Source organism: Macaca nemestrina, chromosome 16 (genome assembly GCF_043159975.1).
Source record: "Macaca nemestrina isolate mMacNem1 chromosome 16, mMacNem.hap1, whole genome shotgun sequence".
Lineage (NCBI taxonomy): Eukaryota > Metazoa > Chordata > Mammalia > Primates > Cercopithecidae > Macaca > Macaca nemestrina.
The window spans coordinates 90755003-90775867 of NC_092140.1; the positions used below are offsets into that span (position 1 = coordinate 90755003).

Consider the following 20865-nt stretch of genomic DNA (forward strand, 5'->3'; position numbering starts at 1 on the left):
TCACCCAGAGTCCAGGGGGGACGCTGCCCCAGGAATGAGCTCACTGCGCTATTCCACACTCTCCTAAGAAGCCACCGTTTTCCCCTGCTGCAGGCCACTGGAAAACATTTGCATCCCGTTACATTTTCCCCTTCCTGGAAATGCATCCTTATTCAAAGGGGACGTGGTCACACACGTTTCTACCTTCCCAAGTGAAACTGTCACCATGGCAGGTGCTATGCCCTGTAACACACGGGGAAGAATCCTGCACCTTCAGCACACAGAACAGGGCAACAGCCAGAGCCGGGTAACTCAATTAAATAAAACAAATATCAAAACAAGACATAAGCTAAACATGAGAAACAAGATAAAATGGGGAGGCGAGCTAGGACAAAAGGGTGGTTGAGTTCCCAGGCATGACGTAACTAAAATGTGCATATTGGATTCGAGCACCGTGCTGAAACAGTGAGTAATGAGGCAGAGCGGTGGCGACTGCATGCCGTCTTTGCAAGGCTATTAAAAGCTGTCATGCTCGGTTGTTAAAAGGAATGGGGTCAGTTAAATGCATCTTGCTCCGCGCAGGTTTGAAAGAACTGTTCCCTTGGAAGCCAGGGAGGAACCTCCGTGCGGTGTGAGAAGGGATCTAGGGCCAGCCTCGATCAGAAGCAGCTAAATGTACACAGCAAGTTGCAATGCATTGCAGGTTGCTTGGTGGCGAGCTGTCCTGGCCTTGCTCTGCAGAGGGAGAGGGCAGTCCCGGCGGAGAGCCAGAGCATGGCTGGCAGGCAGGGCAGATGCTCCACCCACTCCGGAGGCTCCCTCTGTAACAGAAAGTTTGGGGGGTTCAGTTTAACACATCGAAAAGTCATAGGTTTAAACTTCAAAACCACTCAGACTGTGATTAGAGTGATTAGAGAGAAGTCTCAGGAAAGTAGTGAGGATTGGTCTTGCAGTTGTACCTTGATACCCAAGCATGAGCTATTAGGCCATAGTCTCAAAAGATGAGTGACACCTATGCCTGTAGTGGCATGAAGGTCACCAAGGGTCATTAGAAAGAACATGGGAATAGTGAAACATCTGCGTTGCATTTCCCAACTCAAACAGGTTGCTCACTGAGGTTTTATTTTCTTTTGTTTTGTTTTCAGAGGCCCCTTAAGAGAGGATTCCAATGACATATAAGTCTTTTTAAAATGTAGCTTACTTATTATTAAAAATGAGAAAATGCCATGGCATTCCAAGTCTTAATCATTGAGTGTAAATTGAAGAGAGATTTTAACATTTTCCTAAGATTCCTGATGATTCCAGATCAACTGAAAATTGTGTAGTATCATATTGATTCTGCCCTTGCCCCAGAACCTCTTTCCCTCATTTTGACTTAAAAGTAAACATCTGTGCTCTTTTCTACATATTCATTCCTGCCATACTTTGTGAATGCTCCTTAGTGAGGTCATTGAGAAGATAGAGGTTTTATGAGGTATAAATGAGCAAGAAATCATACATAAAGAACTTAATTATAAGTATGACACACCTCTTATTAAGAAAGGGTATGAGGCCAGGCGCATTGGCTCAAGCCTGTAATCCCAGCACTTTGGGAGGCCGAGACGGGCGGATCACGAGGTCAGGAGATCGAGACCGTCCTGGCTAACCCGGTGAAACCCATCTCTACTAAAAAATACAAAAAACTAGCCGGGCGAGGTGGCAGGTGCCTGTAGTCCCAGCTACTTGGGAGGCTGAGGCAGGAGAATGGCGTAAACCCAGGAGGCGGAGCTTGCAGTGAGCTGAGATCCGGCCACTGCAGTCCAGCCTGGGCAACAGAGCGAGACTCCGTCTCAAAAAGAAAAAAAAGAAAGGGTGTGAGTATTCATAGGCTGAAATAAACAATTTTCAAATATATGTCAGTCACATGCCACTTTTAGAAATTAAAAAGTCTTGGAGGCTGGGTGTGGTGGCTCACACCTGTAATCTCAACACTTTGGGAGGCTGAGTCAGGTGGATCACCTAAGGTCAGGAGTTCAAGACTAGCCTAGCCAACATGGTGAAACCCCATCTCTACTAAAAATGCAAAACATTAGCTGGGTGTGGTGGTGGGCACCTGTAATCCCAGCAACTCAGGAGGCTGAGGCAGGAGAATCATTCGGGCCAGGGAGGCAGAGATGCAGTGAGCCAAGATCACACCACTGTACTCCAGCCTGGGCAACAAGAGCAAATCTCTGTCTCAAAAAAAAAAAAGTAATGGAGATTGAGATTAAATTAACTTAATTAAAGATTGGCAGCCCAGTGTACAGAGAGAGTGTGGCTTTGGAGTCAAGAAGCCCTGGGTTTGGATCTAGTCCACCCCATTTCCTGCAGAGTAACCTTAGGCGAGTTACATTCTTCGTCTGATTTTCAATTTCCACACTTACAAAAGGGAGAAGAGCGTTATCCACCTTCAAAATCTGTGGTGAGGATTAAATTAGCCTGCCTGTGCAAAAGTGCTTTCACACACCCCAGCCCAAAGAAGAAACTCAAAAAAAAAAAAAAATTGATATCTGTTTCCCTGACTTTCAAGAGCAAATCACCCACTCCACAGATTTTGCTGAGAAAACTGATCTCTCTTCAGAGAGAGGCATTTGTTATTAGAGTAGAATCATGAACTTTTTAAATGCTCTGATTAGGGTAAAATGCTCAGTAATGTATATGTTATATTTCTTGTGAGTATTTATGGCATTATGTTTTACCTGAAGTAGCTATAGCTAAAAATTCTGATGAAGTATAAGTTTAAAATGTGATCCTCTAGGACAGGAATTGGCAAACCACGGCCAATGGGCCAAATCTAGCCCACTTCCTTTTTTCGTAAATAAAGTTTTATTGGAACACAGTCACACACATTCATTTGCAAACTGTCTATGGCTGCCTTTGCCCTACAGCAGCAGAGTTGAGTAGTTGAGTCAGAGAACCATGTGACTTGCACAACTTAAAATATTAACTATCTGGCCCCTCCAGAAAAGTTTTCCAACACCCTTTCTAGGGGGAAAATATGTCTAAATTAAAAGGCACCATCTGTACAAATGCAAATTCCACAAGAACAGGATTAGGGCTTATTGAAAACTATATCTCCACTGCCTAGTAGAAGATGCCTTCAATAAATATTTGTAAAGTTAACAAATAAATGATTGAGCTCTCCAAAGAAGGGACCATTTTTTCACTGATTTTCAGGATAGACATGTTTTTGAAGAATTTGGGATCCATCAAAGTTTGGGCAATCAAATCACATACGAGATGCTCCGGAATAACATCCCACTTTTAGCAATCCAGGACTAAGCTTTTTGGCAAGGCTAAAATGGTTTCTGCAATAAAAGGAACTACCCCTGACTCACCTGCTTTGTAGGCACTAAATTTTCATAGATTTTTTTAAGGCAAACTGTGTTTTTGGTTGCTGTTTAGTTTACTCATATGATGGAGAACAAACATGGCAATTCCACGGAGGTTGGGCTCCTATAAGAAAATCAGGGGCTGTTGGGCAGAGGAAGCACACGAATTTTGTCCTGAGCTCAACCCCCACCAATTGGCTGTAATTTTAACTGTCTGATAGGAGGCCATCAGAAACCCACTGCAGGGCTAGGCCAATTTAAGACTCTATTAAGAACCAGGTCAGCAGGAGAAGCCTATGTTCAAGATTATTAGTGCAGAAGCATAAGGTCAGCTCTCCCAGGAAAATGGGGAATAAGATTTAAGATAATCATGCCAAGAAAGTAAGCAGCTTGGAAGGCTACTCAGTTGCATCCCACGAAGGCCTCCTTTTGCCATTTTAATGGTTGTCTTTAAGAAAAGCCATGCCATGTCTTCAGATACTGTGTCATTTCTGGCAAGACCTCAAAAGGATATGAAAGCAAAACACAACAACTGCAATAAGCATGAGAGTAAGCCCAATAAAATGAGGAGGGTGGATATTTCAATCGATTTGTCAGTTTAATTTTACTAGCAAGCAAAACATTTCCAAACTGACAAGCAAATCGTAATGTAGTCCCCACAGAGTGAGGGTAAGCAAAAGAAAGGGTTCCTGAGATTAATGTCCCAGCAGCTGCATCCCCAGTTCGGTCTCCTAGGCAGTATGAATAATGGATGGACTAAAAGGCAAAATGCACAATAATGTTCTTTTATTAATGAAATGAAGACTATATGTGATGGCTAGCCATAAATTAAGAAAAGCAAAAAAGGAAAAGCAGTCCACATTTGCCTCTGAAAAATGCAGTTACTTAAATCCAATAATTACTGCCATGACAGAAAACATTGCCTCACAATGAAAATGAGTACATCTCTTGTGAATCCTGCAAGTGTTGCAGAACAGAAATATGTTTGGTCCATAGACTGTAAGGCCTATTGTTTGCTAAGAGAAAAACATAACCCATTAAGTAGATTGATGGTGATATTAAGCATATTCATAGAATTTCATAGGTGAAAGTTTCCCTAGGGATCATGCACAATAACCCCCCTTCAGTCTATGGACCTGGAAATTGGGGCTCGGTGTGGTTAGAAAACATGTCCAAGGTCATATAATTAGCTGAGCTAGGACAAAAAGCTAATTCTCCTGACTTCCACCTACTGCTGCTTCCAAGGGGATTAAACTTAAGCTACCAGACAAGACAAGCATTAGAGACGTGGGGTGACTCAGACTGGCAAAATCTAAGCTAATGCTTCAATTCATGTTCTTGATTATTCCTGACCTTCCTCCTCTATGCTATGTTTTTCCTTTAACATTACAGACATACCAGATGGGTAGTTCATATGTCTTTATACGGAGTTTCCAAATTTAATGTCAGAACGAAGGATTTAAACTATCTGAGCACATGTGGAGGATACTGTCATTTCATTGTAACAGAATAGGCCACTGGCCAAATTCAGTAGATGTATCCTTTATGGGAATAAATCTGATAATAGGCAAGCACTGTCTTTTATTTATGTATGCCTGGTGTTATGGCAGGCACCAACATGATGGGGAGGGATTTCCGTAAGATTTTCAGCTACCACGTGTGCAACCACCTGAGTTGCTGAGGTAGCTGGCATTATTTTACCATTCCTCTGTTTTCACACTTGATCTAGCATCTGCTAAGGGCTTTGTGATAAGCCAGGGCTTACAGTTCATGGTAGAAATATGCAGTGTTTCTTCTGGGTAGGACAGGTTTATATTAGTCCATTTCTCTATACCATTTTATTTAATCAACCATGTGTTCTCTCTTTACCAGCTTCCCCCAGGCCATCATTACTCAGCTCTCACCCAGTACACAGCGTGGCGGTCGCTATCATGCACATATTTGAAGTAACTAGGTTAGAGCTGCATCCTTGGTTACCACTGGTCAACTCCAGAATCTCAACAGAGTTCTTGCTTACCTCTAACCTGTGATAATTAGCACCAAAATGTGATAATGCACTCTTCAGAGTCTCTTAGGATCTCTTAAAGAAGTGGTAACTTACTAAGGAAACACTTGGGAATTCTACCGCAAGCCTATTCATGTAGGTTCCGACAAAGCTACAAATTTATATGAACAAAATAACTAATAAAATAATAAATCCATTAGGAACTCTTAAGTGTTCATGGAGCCTCAAGCCTATACCTGAGGACATCCTTAATTTACAAAAATAGTCATTAAGAAGAGACCCTATTTGCTTGATGTCTGGGGATTTTTTTTGTGACTGATAAAGAGTAAAGCCAGCCACACACACACACACACAAAATCAAGTTGACTCTTGAGGACTCCCCCCTGACCCCACCAACAAAAATAGTACAGCTGCCTTTTAGAAGTGGTTGAAAGGGCTCAGAATCTGAAGTTGTGATGCAGGATTTCAGAGGAACAAATTATGTTTCAAATGCTTTTTTTCTTTTTCAGGGGCGGGGAAGACATTTTCAATTGGATTGCATGTTTTATGACAATACTTTGTAAAAATTATATAATAGCCTATAGTGCTATTTCCTTGGTAACTTCATCTGTCCCAAACTGCATATCTGGGCTACCAAATTCATTTGGAAAAGATGAACTGCACCTATTTTAGAGTCAAATTAATTTTGTGGCCACAAACTTCTAAACATCATACGTTACAGTGTTTAGTATAATAAGAAATTAGACCGCAATAAATGCTTGTTGGATGAGTGAATTCGTAAGAGAATTTTAACTTTATCTGACATAAGAATTTGGTCATATTTGAAACATAAGTTATAGTCTTAAATATTGCCTCTTAATACTTTTAACTTCTTACTCTTTTGTGTTAGAGTTGCTTTGAATTCTATTTTTTGCTATTGTTATTATTCAGAAAGTATACAGTCCCCTAAAATAATGCTATATTAATTAAGAAGTATTTAATACACACTTAATATGTGCGCCACAGTCTACTAATCATCTGGAAAATGCAAAGAAGTTTCAAATTCTCCCACAGAATAGTTGGCAAAGTATTTGGGGAATATGCAAAGAAAAAAAAAATAGAAGGTCAGTGTGCAATTAATTCCCAAAAGTTTGGTCAAAACAATTCTTGCCTAAGGAGTTTAGAAAGAAAAAATATGGTACAGAAGGTAAAATTTGATCAAGTCTTCAAGAATAAATAAATTGGCAGGGCGCAGTGGCTCACACCTGTAATCCCAGCACTTTGGGAGGCCAAGGCAGGTGGATCACCTGAGGTCAGGAGTTTGAGACCAGCCAGGCCAACATGGTGAAACCCCATCTCTACTGAAAATACAAAAATTAGCCGGGTATGGTGGTGGGTGCCTGTAATCCCAGCTACTTGGGAGACTGAGGCAGGAGAATCACTTGAACCCAGGAGGCGGCGGTTGCAGTGAGCCAAGATTGTGCCACTGCACTCCAGCCTGGGCAACAAGAGTGAGACTCCATTTAAAAAAAAAAAAAAGAAAAATTTGAGTGGGCAGAGAGAGGAAGAGAGGTAATTTCATGTTGGCAAGTACCTTGAACCAAGAGGTAGATGTGAGAATGATTAAAGCACATTCAGAGATATATCAGTTTGGACTGTTTTTATGGCAAGTGAAGAAAACCAAAACCAAACTGACTTAAGCAAAAAAGGAAACGTATTCTTTTACATAACCTGAGAGGTTCACAGGTTGAGTCTGACTTCAGTGATGGATGGATCCAGCACTCAGTTAATGCTTGGTTTCTTGACATCTCCAGCCCTGCCCCCCCGTGTTGGCTTTAGTTTTGGACTTCACATGGTACCCAGGATGGGAGAAGCAGCTCCAGGCCTGCCAATCTCTCAAAATTGGGATTCATTATAAATGTGAAGTTCCAGCAAAAGTCTTACCGTGTCCTATTGACGGAGTCGGGTGCCCATCTTGGGCCATTCATGGATATTGGGGAATGCAGTAAATTCAGGCTTACTCCTGAGTCACAAGCCCACCCCAACCCTACTCCCAGAGATAGGAGTAGGGTCAACTTCATTGGAATCATGGAATGTGGGAGTGAGGAGGTATCCAAAGGGAAATTAAAGTATAGTTAACCATAGGCAGAGTAAACAGATGCTGTGCTTGAAAATCAAGTGTCCACTAAAGGAAGACAATGACTCTACTTATGCCATAGGATCATTTTAAGTAATAATAGGTACTACACCCTAGAAGTTTTTATTGGAAGCACATTGCAAAGGCTAGGCCAAGGAAAGAAATTGGGCTTTATGAGGAGCTGTAAATAAAATAATTGGACCTTGTAGAAATTGACTTGACAGCGGTGTGCAGAATGGACCAGAAGGTGGGTGCTCCAGAGAGAAGCAGATCACCTCTATTATATTTTCTCATATTTCAAAAGCCACAAAGTTTTTGAAGAAAGAGAAACAGATCGCCTTCATTGTTTCCCATCTTTCAAATGCCACAAAGTTCATAGAGTGTCTACTGTGTGCTGTGAACTGTGGAAAACACAGAGACCATACCAAGGCTTGACCTTGGTCCTCCAAAGAGTCTACAATGTGGTAGGGGAAACAGTTAATTAGGGTCAATTATGGTGCAGGCAGGATGAACAACAATAACGGTACTAGATTGTCATGGAAATAGAGAAGAAAGAAGTTCCGAAAATACTTTCTCTAAGCAGAGTGGGCGGGGGCCGAGAAGGAAAGACCTGTGGGCAGTGATGCCTTCTGGAACGTCTCTGAGAGCAAGTCAGTTGGGAGTCCCCAGTGCTGGTTTGAGAATATTATGAGGACCTGAGGGGTAGAAAACTGCACCTCTGTCATCAGACTCAGGTTTCCTTAGGAGTTTATGAGCGTCAAAATTCAGAATGTGTTCACGGGATTGTCCACATGGTGGATCCTGTCTGCTTCTACAAAGAGAAGTTTCTCTGATCATCAATGTGGAGAAGCCACTGTCTTTTGGCCTTTGATACTACCTGTGGCCGATGTCTTTCCCTAGCTCATGCTGGCTGGGAACAGAGAAGGGATGAGCTTCTGGGAGTGCAGTGACTTTAATTTATCATTTCAATAAACTTCAGAATAAATGGGAAGACACTGCTTGGGCTTTGCACAGGAGAAGATTGAGTTCTGTTCCTAGTTAGCAATGCATATGGGCAAGTCTCTTCACATGCCTAGGCCTCAGCGTCCCTGCCTGTAAAGACAGAGCATTGGACAAAAATGCTTTATAAACCCTCATTGAACTCTAAGAGTCTGCAAATCCAATAGAGACAACCTTGAACCACTTATTCCATGACACATGCCCATGACCATGATACATTTCCAAGAATAAGTGTCATGAGCATCCTGGGGATCCATGCACCTGAAAGCTCAGGAGCCTTTGTGCATGAGGCCTTATCTACAAAGGTGAACATTTAGAAAGCTGCTGACTAGGGAAATCTGTAGAAGTGGCCAGAACTGACTGCTTCAACAGGGACAGGGGAAGGGCTTTCTAGGCAGGACAAGTAAGGAAGGGAATATGATTGTGCTTATAAGGATTTGCAGAAATGAAGGTGCAAATGAGGGTGAGGGGACCATCCAAGCATGGGCTCAACATTAAGTGCCACTGGCTTCTGCATAAACTGAATTACAGTATTTGTGGAGAATGGTGGGAGAATGGTGTATTTCAGTGGCTGCAGCTAAGAGTGTGAAGTACTGAGTGGATAATGGGGAAATGAAGTAAATATCAAGAGGGCGCCAGTGAAACTAAAGGAAGGAGGGAAAGTACTGAGTTAAGTTCTAACGTGGGCTTTGTGCACATTGCTTTTCTATAACCTGCAGTTATTTGATTTTAAAACAATATCTTACATCAAGTTGTAAAGAAAAGAATACCTTACATTTCTGGGAGTCTTGGCTGTTTAGAAAGCATTTGCACATCCATTTCTACCTATAGCAACTCTATGAGAGTGGAAAGGTGCTCCTTATTTAAAAGATGAGAAACCTGGGTGAATGGTCAGCAATGGACAGAGTGGGACCCAAAATCCCTGATGCAAAATCCCTGACAGAGTGGGACGCAAAAACCTGATGTGCTTTTCTTCCCCACATCTGACTGCCTGTGTTCACAATTCATTCCAATGCCAATGACTTTTTTCTTTCTCAAAGAGGTAGAAATAGAAAGATTTCTTATGACCAAGAGGTGTTTATATTACTCTTGGATTAACTACAAAATGCTTTTTATGTAAGGCAGACTAAATAGACGTCTGTTTTTTTTACAAACATTCAACTCTACACAAACAGAACATTTCAGTTTGCTTTGAAAGCAAAATACCATGTGTTGTAACTTTACAATGTTTTAAATAAAGTTAGGAATTTGGGTTTATGACACTGAAAATGTCATAAAATCAATAGGTATAAGACTAACAACTATATGAGCGTCCTTAAAAATTCAACAAGTAGAATCAAAGGTAGACGTTTCGACAGACCAGTTACTGAATCATTGTATTAACAATCTAGTGAGACAAGAAGTGAATTATTGAAGTTTATCTTCCTCATTGGTTTGTAACACTGTTCATTCAGTGGGTGGATAGTTTCTAAAGTAGAGCAGTTCAGCCTAACGAAGCCATTTACTGTACTGGTTCTACACACTGCCTCTCTTTATCTCTTTATTACTTCATTTTGGAACTTTGATTGGCCTATTTTAGATCTAAGATTGCCCTAATGCTATACTGCAGTTGTATGAGGGGCTTAGTTTTCGCTTTGTTCTCAGAACCAGGCTGGCTATAAATTTATCTCTGTTCTTTGAAGGAGCTAACAGTAAATTTTCAGGAGGAAAAATGGTGGCATATATCCCCATAGAGGAAAAGTAATCTCTTAAAAGCAGAATAACCTCCAGGCTACATCCTTTTAAAGAGGGATTTTCAAACAAGAACGCCTTCAACTTTTATATGCGTTCTATATTTTTCTTCAGACCTCATACCTACTCTTCTGCTTTCTGTTTAAGGTTTCTCTGTAATGACCCCATTTTCCCCCACACCCATTAAATCTGTGATGAAGTCATGCTGTCCCCCATTCTGATGTCATGGTAACTTCCAGAGCTACAGGCAGATAGCACATCCGGGGACTCATTGGAGGTCTCCTCAGGAAATTGAGGCATAGAGACTGGGAGTTGGAATACTTACAAAACTGAATCTCAGTTTCATAAATTGCCACATACTACGATGAAAATGAACTTTGTAAAGTAAAATCCGTGGGAAGGTTTCCACTTGGTTTAATTGCATTCAAAGCAGTGTTCAATTTCAGGCATTGGTTTCATTAAAATTAAACCAATCCTTCCCAGAAATTCATCCACACTCCCTCATCAACAGATAATAAGATCATTTAGAGTGAGGAGGTGCTAAAAGAACAGGATGAGCCGTGGCTCCGTTTCCATGTCTGACTGACAACTTCATCACCTTTCATCTGTATTATGCAGCTACCCGAGCTGCATGTTAATTGAAGTTGCCCAAGGGGGGGTTTTACACACAGGACTCAGGCACCCCTTTTCAGAGAAGATGGGGGTGTCCTCTGGCTAGCCTAGGAGCCACCAAGGGTAAATAAATGTGGAGCTAGCAAAAGTCTGGGGAGGGGTGGGGAAGGGTCAAACCCAGTACACCATCCATCCTGCCTGTGCCTGCAGCTATCATGACCAGGTCCCTTAAAGACCTGGATTTGTGGGGAGCAGAGGGCTCCTCGAGAGTGGTGACTGTCAACAAAAAGTGTGCCATGATGGACAGGTGAACTTGGCCAGTGTATTTTTTCTGACCTCAGAAAGTTCTAGAAAGAGTTTGTTTTACCATTTCCCTCGCCCTAATTGTCCTCTTTCTCATTTTATGCCCCTGCTAGACCACCGCTCTTGATAAGGAGAGGCAGGTTTTCCGACGAAGACGCAACCAGGATGTGAGGAGCCGGTACAAGGCGCAGCCAGCTCCTCCCGAACTCAACTCGGAATCGGAAGACTACTCCCCAAGCTCCTCCGAGACTGTTCGCTCCCCCAACTCGCCCTTTTAATAAGACCCTTTTACTCAAAGTCCTAGCTTAACCCTTTGAGACTCTGAGATTTTTTTTCCCCAAAATTTGTGTAAAACAGTTTCATCTGATCTATCTAGCGCTCAATGCTTGAATGGCAGAACTGAAAGTGTTTTCAGGTATCTTTGTAGCGGTTTCCCTTTACTGAATGAGATGACACATGGTGATTGTGAAGATGGTAATTTGCTGCTAATAGAGTCCTCAAAGGGTTAAGGCCAATTTGCAATTTTTTTTTTTAAACTTAGAAGCAATGAATGTTTTCATCAGTCAAGCTAGGATCTGCAGTATGTAATATAGCACTTGTTAACCCTCTGAGTGCATAGAATTTTATTGAGAATTCTTGTTGGGGAATTTTTCAGGTCTTTGGATGTATACACACATGTTTCTTGATTTTACTGCAGATCAAGGGGTGTTGTTAGATGCTGAAATGTCCAGAAAAGAAGGACATTTAGAATGATATCTTGTTTGTCCTTTTCTGTGGGTTTAGAACATGGCAGGTTTATAACTTCGACACACGCACTATTCTTTCTTCTTCACAATCCTATTCAGAAACAGATTTTTTTTTTTCGTTAGAGATATGACTGTCAGTTGCAGTGAGTTCTGCATCCCAAGTGGAGGGAATTGGGTTTGTGGCAAAGAGCTTGACCCCGGAAATAGATGGTGCCCCCCCAAATTGTCTCCACATGAAGATGTACTGATGACGCCCCAGAAATGCTGCTTCCATATCAGCTGCTGCTAGCGCCAGCGCAGACTCTCAGGGAGTCACCATAGCTTGTCTTGTGCTTGGTGAGTGAGGGTCTCTCTACTCAGTGTCAGACATCTACAGGAAAGAAACAACTGGTGGAAAAGAGCAATAAATTGCCCGGTGCTCTGCAGGGCTGGAATTTCAAACAGTAAGAGGGAATAACATCCTGTGCTTTTTCTCACCTGCTTCCACGCACTGTGGTCATCACTGTGCAATCTACATCTAGTATGAAATCCACACATAGGAGAGCTGGGGCACAAGGGGCCTGGAGGCAGGTGCTTTGCAAGATGGCTGAGGAGAAAGCACACTGGGAACACAATCCAGAATGTTCTAACGATAAGTTTTCAGTGAATAAACCACTGGCAAGATAATTCCATGTGCACCTTTAGGTTACCTATATAGTCTCCCAGGAAGATCAGGATGAAAGACCTAGATGATATCCCTGAGGATAAAACCTCCATCTCCTAAAATGATTTTTTTTTATACCACTGTCTTTAGCTGTCCAGGAGGTCATAGTGTTTTTTCTGTCTTTGGGCCAAGTCCTGTCTGAGACCTGTATTTTCACTCCTGTCACCAAATCGATCTCCCTAGTGCAGAGTCTCCAGGCCTGAGTTTCTTCTGGAACAGATTCCATTTTAGAATGGGAATTCGCAGGTTCTGTGCATCACCGCAGTGCTGAGAGAGGATTCTCCTGGCGTGTCTTAGAGGCAGGTGCCCAGCTCAAATGTGCTCCCAAGGTTTGCTGGGCTCTGGGATCCATGAGACAACCAGGGAGGGATACCTCATGATGTTTGCATCTGGTGGCTGAACAGTACCTATGTTCTCTGTTTGAATATATTTTAATACCTGAGAGTCTTAAAATTTGTGAACGTTTCTATAGTCCTTTATTTTCAAATGCATGTTGATCTTCACTTGCTGCATTTTTACTCTTCAACCCTGAAACTATGGTCTATATTAATATGGATTTTTAAATCACATGTCATTACTTTTGCAACACCATCTCCAAAATTTTTTCTCCTTTACATTTATGTTCATCTCTGTGGTCTGTGTTGTCCTGACATGTAAACAGCATATTATTTATTGAGTTTTTTTTTCCCCCCTTTTGGAGCATCCAGAAGCGATAACACACAAAATCACAAAGTAGCATAAATTAGTAAATTAGTTGAGTTGTTTTTTGGGGGGAGGTGGGGGTGGGGGGCAGAGAACACCAGAAAGAGTGTTGGTGTGTAGGTAGATTCCATATTAATGAGGAACACTGAATTAGTTGGAAATTGTTGCTTTCTCTAGAAATATAAAGCAAAGCACTATTCCAAGGCTACGGAGTAGCTCTACAGCCTGGCCTCAACTCTAAAAGTATGAAGAATGCAATGGGCAGAGACCTACCTGCAGTGGACTGTCATTTTCCTTTCTTTCTCTGAATTACTGCTTTTTCTGTGGGCATTAACTATATTGCTACAGCATCTAGTGTACTGAGCCTGCAGTGCATGGCTCAGGCCTTTTCCCATCAACGTCTAGGGGGACTCTGGACTGTGTGAAGCTAGGGAGTGTTTCTCAGCACACTGCAGAAGGGCAGCTCAGAAGAATGCAAGGCCCATTCAGCATGGGGATCCCAGCACATCACTGTAGAATTTGAGTGATCTATGCTGAATAAAGAGTGGAATGTGACCAGTCAAGTAGAAATCTTGAGTAATCAGATGGAATGCAATCTTTCTAACATTAAGCTACCAAGATCCTGAATGTCAGAGATGTACTCAGAGGGTTAACAGACAAGCACAAGGCATGCTGACTACATTGGTGTATCCAGATTGCTTTGCTTTTAGCCAGTGCTTTCTAATTTTTTTCTCGACATTCTTGGGATAGTTCAAGTTTGAAATAATTAAGTGGTGGTGTTCTTTAAGGAATTTCTATAACCAAATTGATCTTATTTTTGATTTCACTTATCATAGAACAAATATGTATCATTATGGCAGTGTATCTATGTAATTATCAATTTAATCATCACCACAAGTGTTTCCATATTTTTTCCCAAGTATTTAATATAGCTCTCTTATGGTGGTGGCCTGGTGATGGGGACCATCTTTCTTTTACTGACACATGACCAACCATATGGTATTTTCAAGGGAATTTTAAGATTCATCTTTTCAGTTTGATAGTAGACTAGCTAAGGAAGAACTCTTTCATTACTTGCATCGTGTAAATCATCTCTGTAGACATGTGTTCATATTAATGAACACATTTTTTCTCAACATTGTAGCAGAAATCATTTTATTCGTCATGATCAATGAATATGTGATTTGCTCCAGATCATTAGAAGGAAAAGTAAGATTTCAGTCATCGAAAATGTTTTTACCGTAGCCCTCATCTAACTTACACGTGGTGCATATTAAAATAAACAGAGAAAAAAAATGTGAATAAACTACTGAAAACACTTGGTGTTTTGTGTTCAATGAGACCTTCCTGCAACCTGCTCCCCATGGGTGGCAGTTAACAGGCCCATCAGATATTGTTGAAAGAAAGCAATATATCCATGAATGAAGGCTAAAATTGCAATCCTTTACCCTTTGAGGCATATATCAGTTGAAAACAAAAAGAAAAGAAAATTTGACTTAGAGGGTCACAGAGCTCCCATATGACCAAGTCTCAAGCACATTAAATCACGGTTGTTTACTGGCCAAGGGCGTCCATTAGACAACTCTATCCCTTGCGCCAAAGCTCAATCGTGCTGAGGGAGAGCTTTCTTAATATTACTGTGTTGCTCCTAGCCCTTCTCTGGGTTAGGATCTGTCAACATTTCTATGATAAACTCCTATTCTCAAAGGTTTTTAATTTGACCATAAAAATGTGCCCCAGGCTGAAGTTTGCTATACAGGGCTGTACCAGAGTGAAGGTTTACTTCCTTCTCTTTCCAACTTCTTCCCCATTCTCCGAAGAAAAGAACAACAAAAAATTCTGGTATCGTCCCTCGTTAATAGTGATTTCAGAATTTTGAAAAGCACCAAAATCCAAGATGGTAGTTTTAATGTAGTTACCCATTCGGATACGTTTTTTAAATTTAACGGGTCACCTGGCGTATATCGTAGATAACATATCTTTTCTATAATTTGTAAGTCAATAATTTTTTTAACTGCTAGATGATATTTTTTGTTTTTTTTTGCCCAAGGATTTTAAGACTTGAAGTTGGTCAGTTCAAAACTCAGATTTTTCTACATATGGTCTGCCATGCCCATCAGGAGTTTGGGAAAAATATTCTCACACAGACCCTTACTTTGCATGCAGTTTAGAGGGTCAGATATGTGCTTCTTCTGGGGATAGAGATTTCCTTAATTGTCAAATTTCATGGAGCCATTCTAGTCTGTTGGGAAAAATAGTGATTAAAAGCACTTCCAAAATTAACATTTTTGACAATTCAGATATGATAAGAAGCAGAGGAAAATAACACACTTTACTCTTTTCTTGCTTAAAGGCAAACAAATCAGTGAAACTTGAGGACACACTAAACATTTGATAACTGCAAATGTGCTTTAAAAATTGGTTCAATGGTGCTTATACATGAAACAGTAACAAATGGGGTTCCTAGGACTGTCAGAAGGAATCTTTAGTTTGTATGTAATTACATACTAGAGGAGGAGGTGCTTTTAAGCCTGTCTTTTATTTTTAATCATCTCAAATATGCAACCATTCATCCAGTAACATTAAGGGTCGTAAACCGGTGGGAAACAGGAAATTCAATGGAGAGGCTTAAATGCCTCTGGTGAGAGCGGGGATTTTTGTTTGTTGTTTGTTTATTGCTGGGCTTCAACACTGAGCATCATTTCTGTGATCAAGTTTCTAACTGGCATGTGTTTTGATCATGACATTTACCATATCTTGCCCATACAGACAAATGAGAGATCTAGTTTAATTTTTTCCCCTGAAGAAAGAGCACTCTCTAAAATTAAATCATACCTGTAAATTTCTTCAGTAATTGTTTCTGTTCAATGAAATTGAGGCCCTTGATGTTGCTTTAATGTAAAGGTGTCTATTTTTGTCTGTGATATACTTTATTAATTTAAAGTAAGTAATAGTTCTAAAGTCTTCACTGTTGCTACTAAGAGAAAATAGAATTTTAAAGGTGATGATAAAGATGCTATAATGTCAGTTCATTCCAGTCCAATCAAATGTAGTGAGAAAAAGGCCTTGAATAGTTCTCTAGGGACAATTTCTCACTTGCCATTGACATTAATCTTTGGTGTATTCTCAGAAAAAAATAAAAAGAAATTGAAACTGGTCCAAGGTTATAGTCATATCCTCGATAACTTTTGAAAAAAATTTTATTAGGAAATTAATACTGGCCTTTTTCATTCTGGCTGAAAGAAAATTATTAAAGGATTAGTTGAGTGTGAAATTAGATAGTATTTTGCTCATGCATACTAAAAAGGTGGGTAGGACTTGATGCATTTAAACAAGTTTCTGAAAGGTTTCAATTTGACTCAAGAAAAAATTCAATGTTTCCTTTAAAAATACTGAATTTATCACTTGCTGCATGGATCAGATGACACAAGTTAATCTTTGATTTTCAGAATCCTAATGAAATAACTTTGGAACAATTTGTATCCTTAATTAAAGGTGGAATGAGATCCAATTTTCCCCCTAATCCTTCAGTTTAAGCTAATACATGTAGGTTAATGTGGAATGAAATCATCTGTGATATAGTATGTTCATTTATCAACTGAGCTTTTTTGATGTTGCCTGTTTTTATGTAAAACATGTTCTTAAAGTTAATAAAACAATAGTACTTGGTGTATGAACTACTACATAATACCTTGGCTACAGGGTACACTCCTCAGTTCATTTGCCATGTTGGAGTAAAATTTCATCTTAGTTCAATTCATAATTGACACATTCAGTCCACGAAGGAATAGCCCAGCTGTGTTCTTGGGGGGAATTCTCTCTATGCAAGGCTTTAAAAATTAGTCATGCGGTCAGAGTGTAGCTTTCCCACATGTCCTCCGTAGCACAGTGTGTATTTCATGAGCATAATTCAAAAACAGCTATTCCAAAAATGTCCCTTTTCATATATTACCTTCCTGCCTGGGCCACTGACTTGGATAAATACAAATAAATCAAATACCATTCAGCCCTATTTTATCCTTCAACCTACGTGCACAGGATCTCCAGAGAAGGGCGTTGTTTTATCCACTAACCTGTAATTAGCTGCCATTTTTGTAGCAATTTCCCATTAGGCATTCCATGTGTAATATTGACCTTAGAGAAAATTGCAAAACCTTACAATGGATTTAAGTTCTTTCCTATTGAGCTTGTCAATGTTAGGAGATTGAAAAGTCAGCCAGCAAAAGTGACTGCAGGTTCCCTGGTGGCCTATGAAGGTGCCAGAATATCTCCAAGTGCTTGTAAAATTAGCAGTCACCTTCCCTGCCGTCCACAGGCTGCTGCCGCAGCTGCTGTTCTGCCTTTTGCTGTACTGTCGTGAAGTCACTAGGTCCTTTCTAGACTCTCTGGCAACTGCTGGGAAACAATAGCTAAAGTGATTACTTCCTAAAGACCATTACCTTGTTTTACGAGGCTGGCAGCTCTGCCAAAAACCTGCCATCGAAAACCTGGGCTTGGGTGTGAAAGCCTCAAGCACAAGTCTGGGATTGGAGATGATAAAATTGCCACATATGGGAATTGGGAAAGAAGGACCTTCCACAACTCCTGGCCCTTTGGATGGGTAGTGGGCAAGGTGGCACTCATTATGTACAGGGAAGGCGGTCCTGGAAATGGAAGTAACTGGGTAACAAACACAAAACAGGTATAGGAGCATCCTGGAAATGTTCTTATAACATTTCCTAAATGGAAGGAAAGCTGTGCTCTTCTTAGAAGGTAGCCTGCTCCCCCCCACTACTGTCCCCCAAGCTCCAGGAGGAGCACCAGGGGAAGACGAGAAGCCACACCCAGCCAGCTGGACCGACCAAATCCATGCTGGCCATCAGCACAGTGACAGATGTCCCAGCCAGCTTGCCTGCACTTCCAAATCATTCATTTAAATGTTTCTTGAGCGAGTGCCAACAACATGGAAGGCACTTCATTTGAGCCTAGAAAAGAGAAACTTCGTTCTCCATGTTTATTTTCACTATAGATCAGAAGACTTTAAAGACAGGAAAATATATCTCAAGCTGGAAGGCTTGCCATTTCTTCTGAGACTCTTAGTCCAGGATTCAGCTGATGTACACACCCACATGTAGCAAGTCCTTGCATGTATGGCAACTTCCAGTCTCTAACTTGAGGCTGTGTGTCTACCATCTGCCTGTTCGATGGTACATGCACCCCATGGTACTCTTGGCTTGACTCCTGGGATCTGAGCTGAAAGGCTTTCCCGAGTCCTCTCTGCCATCTCTAATTACTGAGATTTTACCTCTTGTCATGCACTAATATTGCACTATGTCCATTAACCCAGCAAGCGTTATCAAGGACCTACGATGGGTGATGTACTGTGGAGGCTGAGATAAACAAGCCACAATTCCTGTTCTTAAGAATTTCCTTCTAGTGAGAAATCTTTTACCCTGGATGTTCACAGGGTGGGACGACTCATTTATCACTCACAGATGGCAGAACTCCAGTTTGTCAGGGGCACAGCATCACTACCAGCCTGAGACTGGCTCTCAGCATGTGGAGACCGTGCGGGCTGCTTGCAAGCCAGCCATCAGTCACATGCAAATACACTTGTGGCCCACTCTATTACAACAATTCAAATGTCACCCTTAGTAAACCCCTAGAAGGAAAAAGAAAGAGAGAGGAAAGAAAAGAAAGAGAAGGAAGGAAGGGGGAACAAAGAAAGAAAGAGAAGGAAGGAAGAAGGAAGGAAGGAAGGAAGGAAGGAAGGAAGGAAGGAAGGAAGGAAGGAAGGAGAAAGGAAAGGGGAAGGAAGGAAGGAAAGAAGGAAGGAAGGAAGGAAGGAAGGAGAAAGGAAAGGGGAAGGAAGGAAGGAAAGAAGGAAGGAAGGGGGAAGGAAGGGGGAAGGAAGGAAGGAAGGAAGGGAGGGAGGGGGAAAGAAGGAAGGAAGGGGGAAGGAAGGAAGGAGAGAGAGAAAAAAAGAGAAAGAAAGAGAAAGAAAGAAAGAAAAAGAGAAAGAAAAAGAAAGAAAGGAAAGAAAGAAAGAAAGAAAGAAAAAAAGAAAGAAAGAAAGAAAGAAAGAAAGAAAGAAAGAAAGAAAAGAAAGAGAAAGAAAGAAAAAGAAAGAAAGAAAAGAGAAGGAGCAAGAAAGAAGGCAAGGAGGGAGGGAGGAAGGGAGCAAAGGAGGAAAGGAAGAACTAAAGGCTGAAGAGACAAAGTTTCCACAGTCTTAAAACTGGGGTACCATTTGGAATGTTTAAAAGGAAGGGAAATATCAATGTCTCCCAAAGTGTGTTCCTCAAAACCAGTCCTGGGAGATGCTGTGTGGGAATCATGGAACACACTTTGGTATGAGTTTGACATGGGTCTTGATCTCCTACACATTCTCCATCCATGAGTACAGTCTCCCTGTGACAGGGTGAGTGATAATAAGATGTCATCAATGGCTCTATCCATGCATTCTTGTTGGAAGCAGGAGGTGGAGCCTTTCCCAAGAATCTTCTAATTCTCACATGTCATTATCCATTCTTTCCCGGACTTTCAAAATTCTCTTGGAGAACCTATTCTCCACCACCTGGAAGGACATACCCTGAACCTGTACTACTAAAAGGAATTTTAGCCTGGGGAAGCCCTCCCCGACACCTCCCTCCCCATGCCCTCCCCACCATCTGTCACGTAGGAGAGTCATCTGCTCCCACCTCCAGCAAGTTCCTGTCATATGCCCCCGTTTTTCCCTCTGCTGGATCTGGGGCCACACAGCAAAAGCCCTAACCACTGCCTCTCCCACACTCACGGGCCTGTGTGAGAAAGAAGTAGAGAGTTGCCGTCCAGCATGACCAGGGTCGAGACGGAGGAATGCCCAAGACAGACACGTGGGATCACTTTGGAAGGTCATCTAACTGCCATGGGCAATCAGAAGCTTTCTGAAGAAAGTGTCCCTGAGAGAGGGCCTCAGAGACAAGCAGGAATCAGTCAAGAGAAAGAGGAGGAAGACATTCCAAGCCATGGGAACAAATGGTGCAAACACAGAACACAGAGGCGCTCAGAATCTGCAAGATGGAGGCTTCAAGTCAGCCCCAACGAGGCCAGGGTGGAGTCCAGTGAACTGGCCCATCTCCTGGCTGTGCGAATGTGCTCAGGATGGGGTAGGCAGCTGTAAAAATGAAACGGTGCCCAATGCCAGGTCCCAGGGCTGGCGAAGGAGGAAGAGGGGCAGGGAGGATGGCTTTTGAGGGAGCACTAGAGATCCCAGGCCCTTCTGAAATACTGTGGGTTCCAATTGCTCCTTCACAGCAATAGCAGAGGGCCACCTCCTTGTGCAAACAAAGGAGCTAGCCGTGGGTTAATCCTTTCCTAATGCATAGAACCTCCTGCTCACAAAGCTTATTAGCTCACCGCTCACGGGGAAAACCTCGTTCTCTCCTATGTTGTTCTGAGAAGAGAGAGAGACAGAGAGGAGAGAGAAATCCACTGACCCTGAAAATATTTCTCTCCCTCCTTCTTCCTGGACAAATCCACATTGTCACCTTTCCCTTGCAGCAGGGCGATAATTTACGGTCCACCTGAGACAGGTTTTGTTATTCCATCAGAATTACCTATTAATTTGCTGGATTCTTCTGATTAAGCAGTGAACTTGT

At 41.7% G+C, this 20865-nt stretch overlaps 1 protein-coding gene across 5 annotated transcripts in view; it reads left to right on the forward strand.

The window, feature by feature from the left end:
- The window catches only part of LOC105486024 (doublecortin like kinase 1), a 351355-nt gene extending 334440 nt beyond the window's left edge, over positions 1–16915 (forward strand). For all 5 annotated transcript variants that reach the window (XM_011748660.2, XM_011748661.2, XM_011748659.3 and 2 more), the window contains one exon: positions 11209–16915. In XM_011748660.2, coding sequence (XP_011746962.1) covers positions 11209–11373 — 165 coding nt within the window. In that variant the 3' untranslated portion in view covers positions 11374–16915. The remainder of the gene's footprint in view (positions 1–11208) is intronic.
- The last annotated feature ends 3950 nt before the right edge of the window (positions 16916–20865 follow it).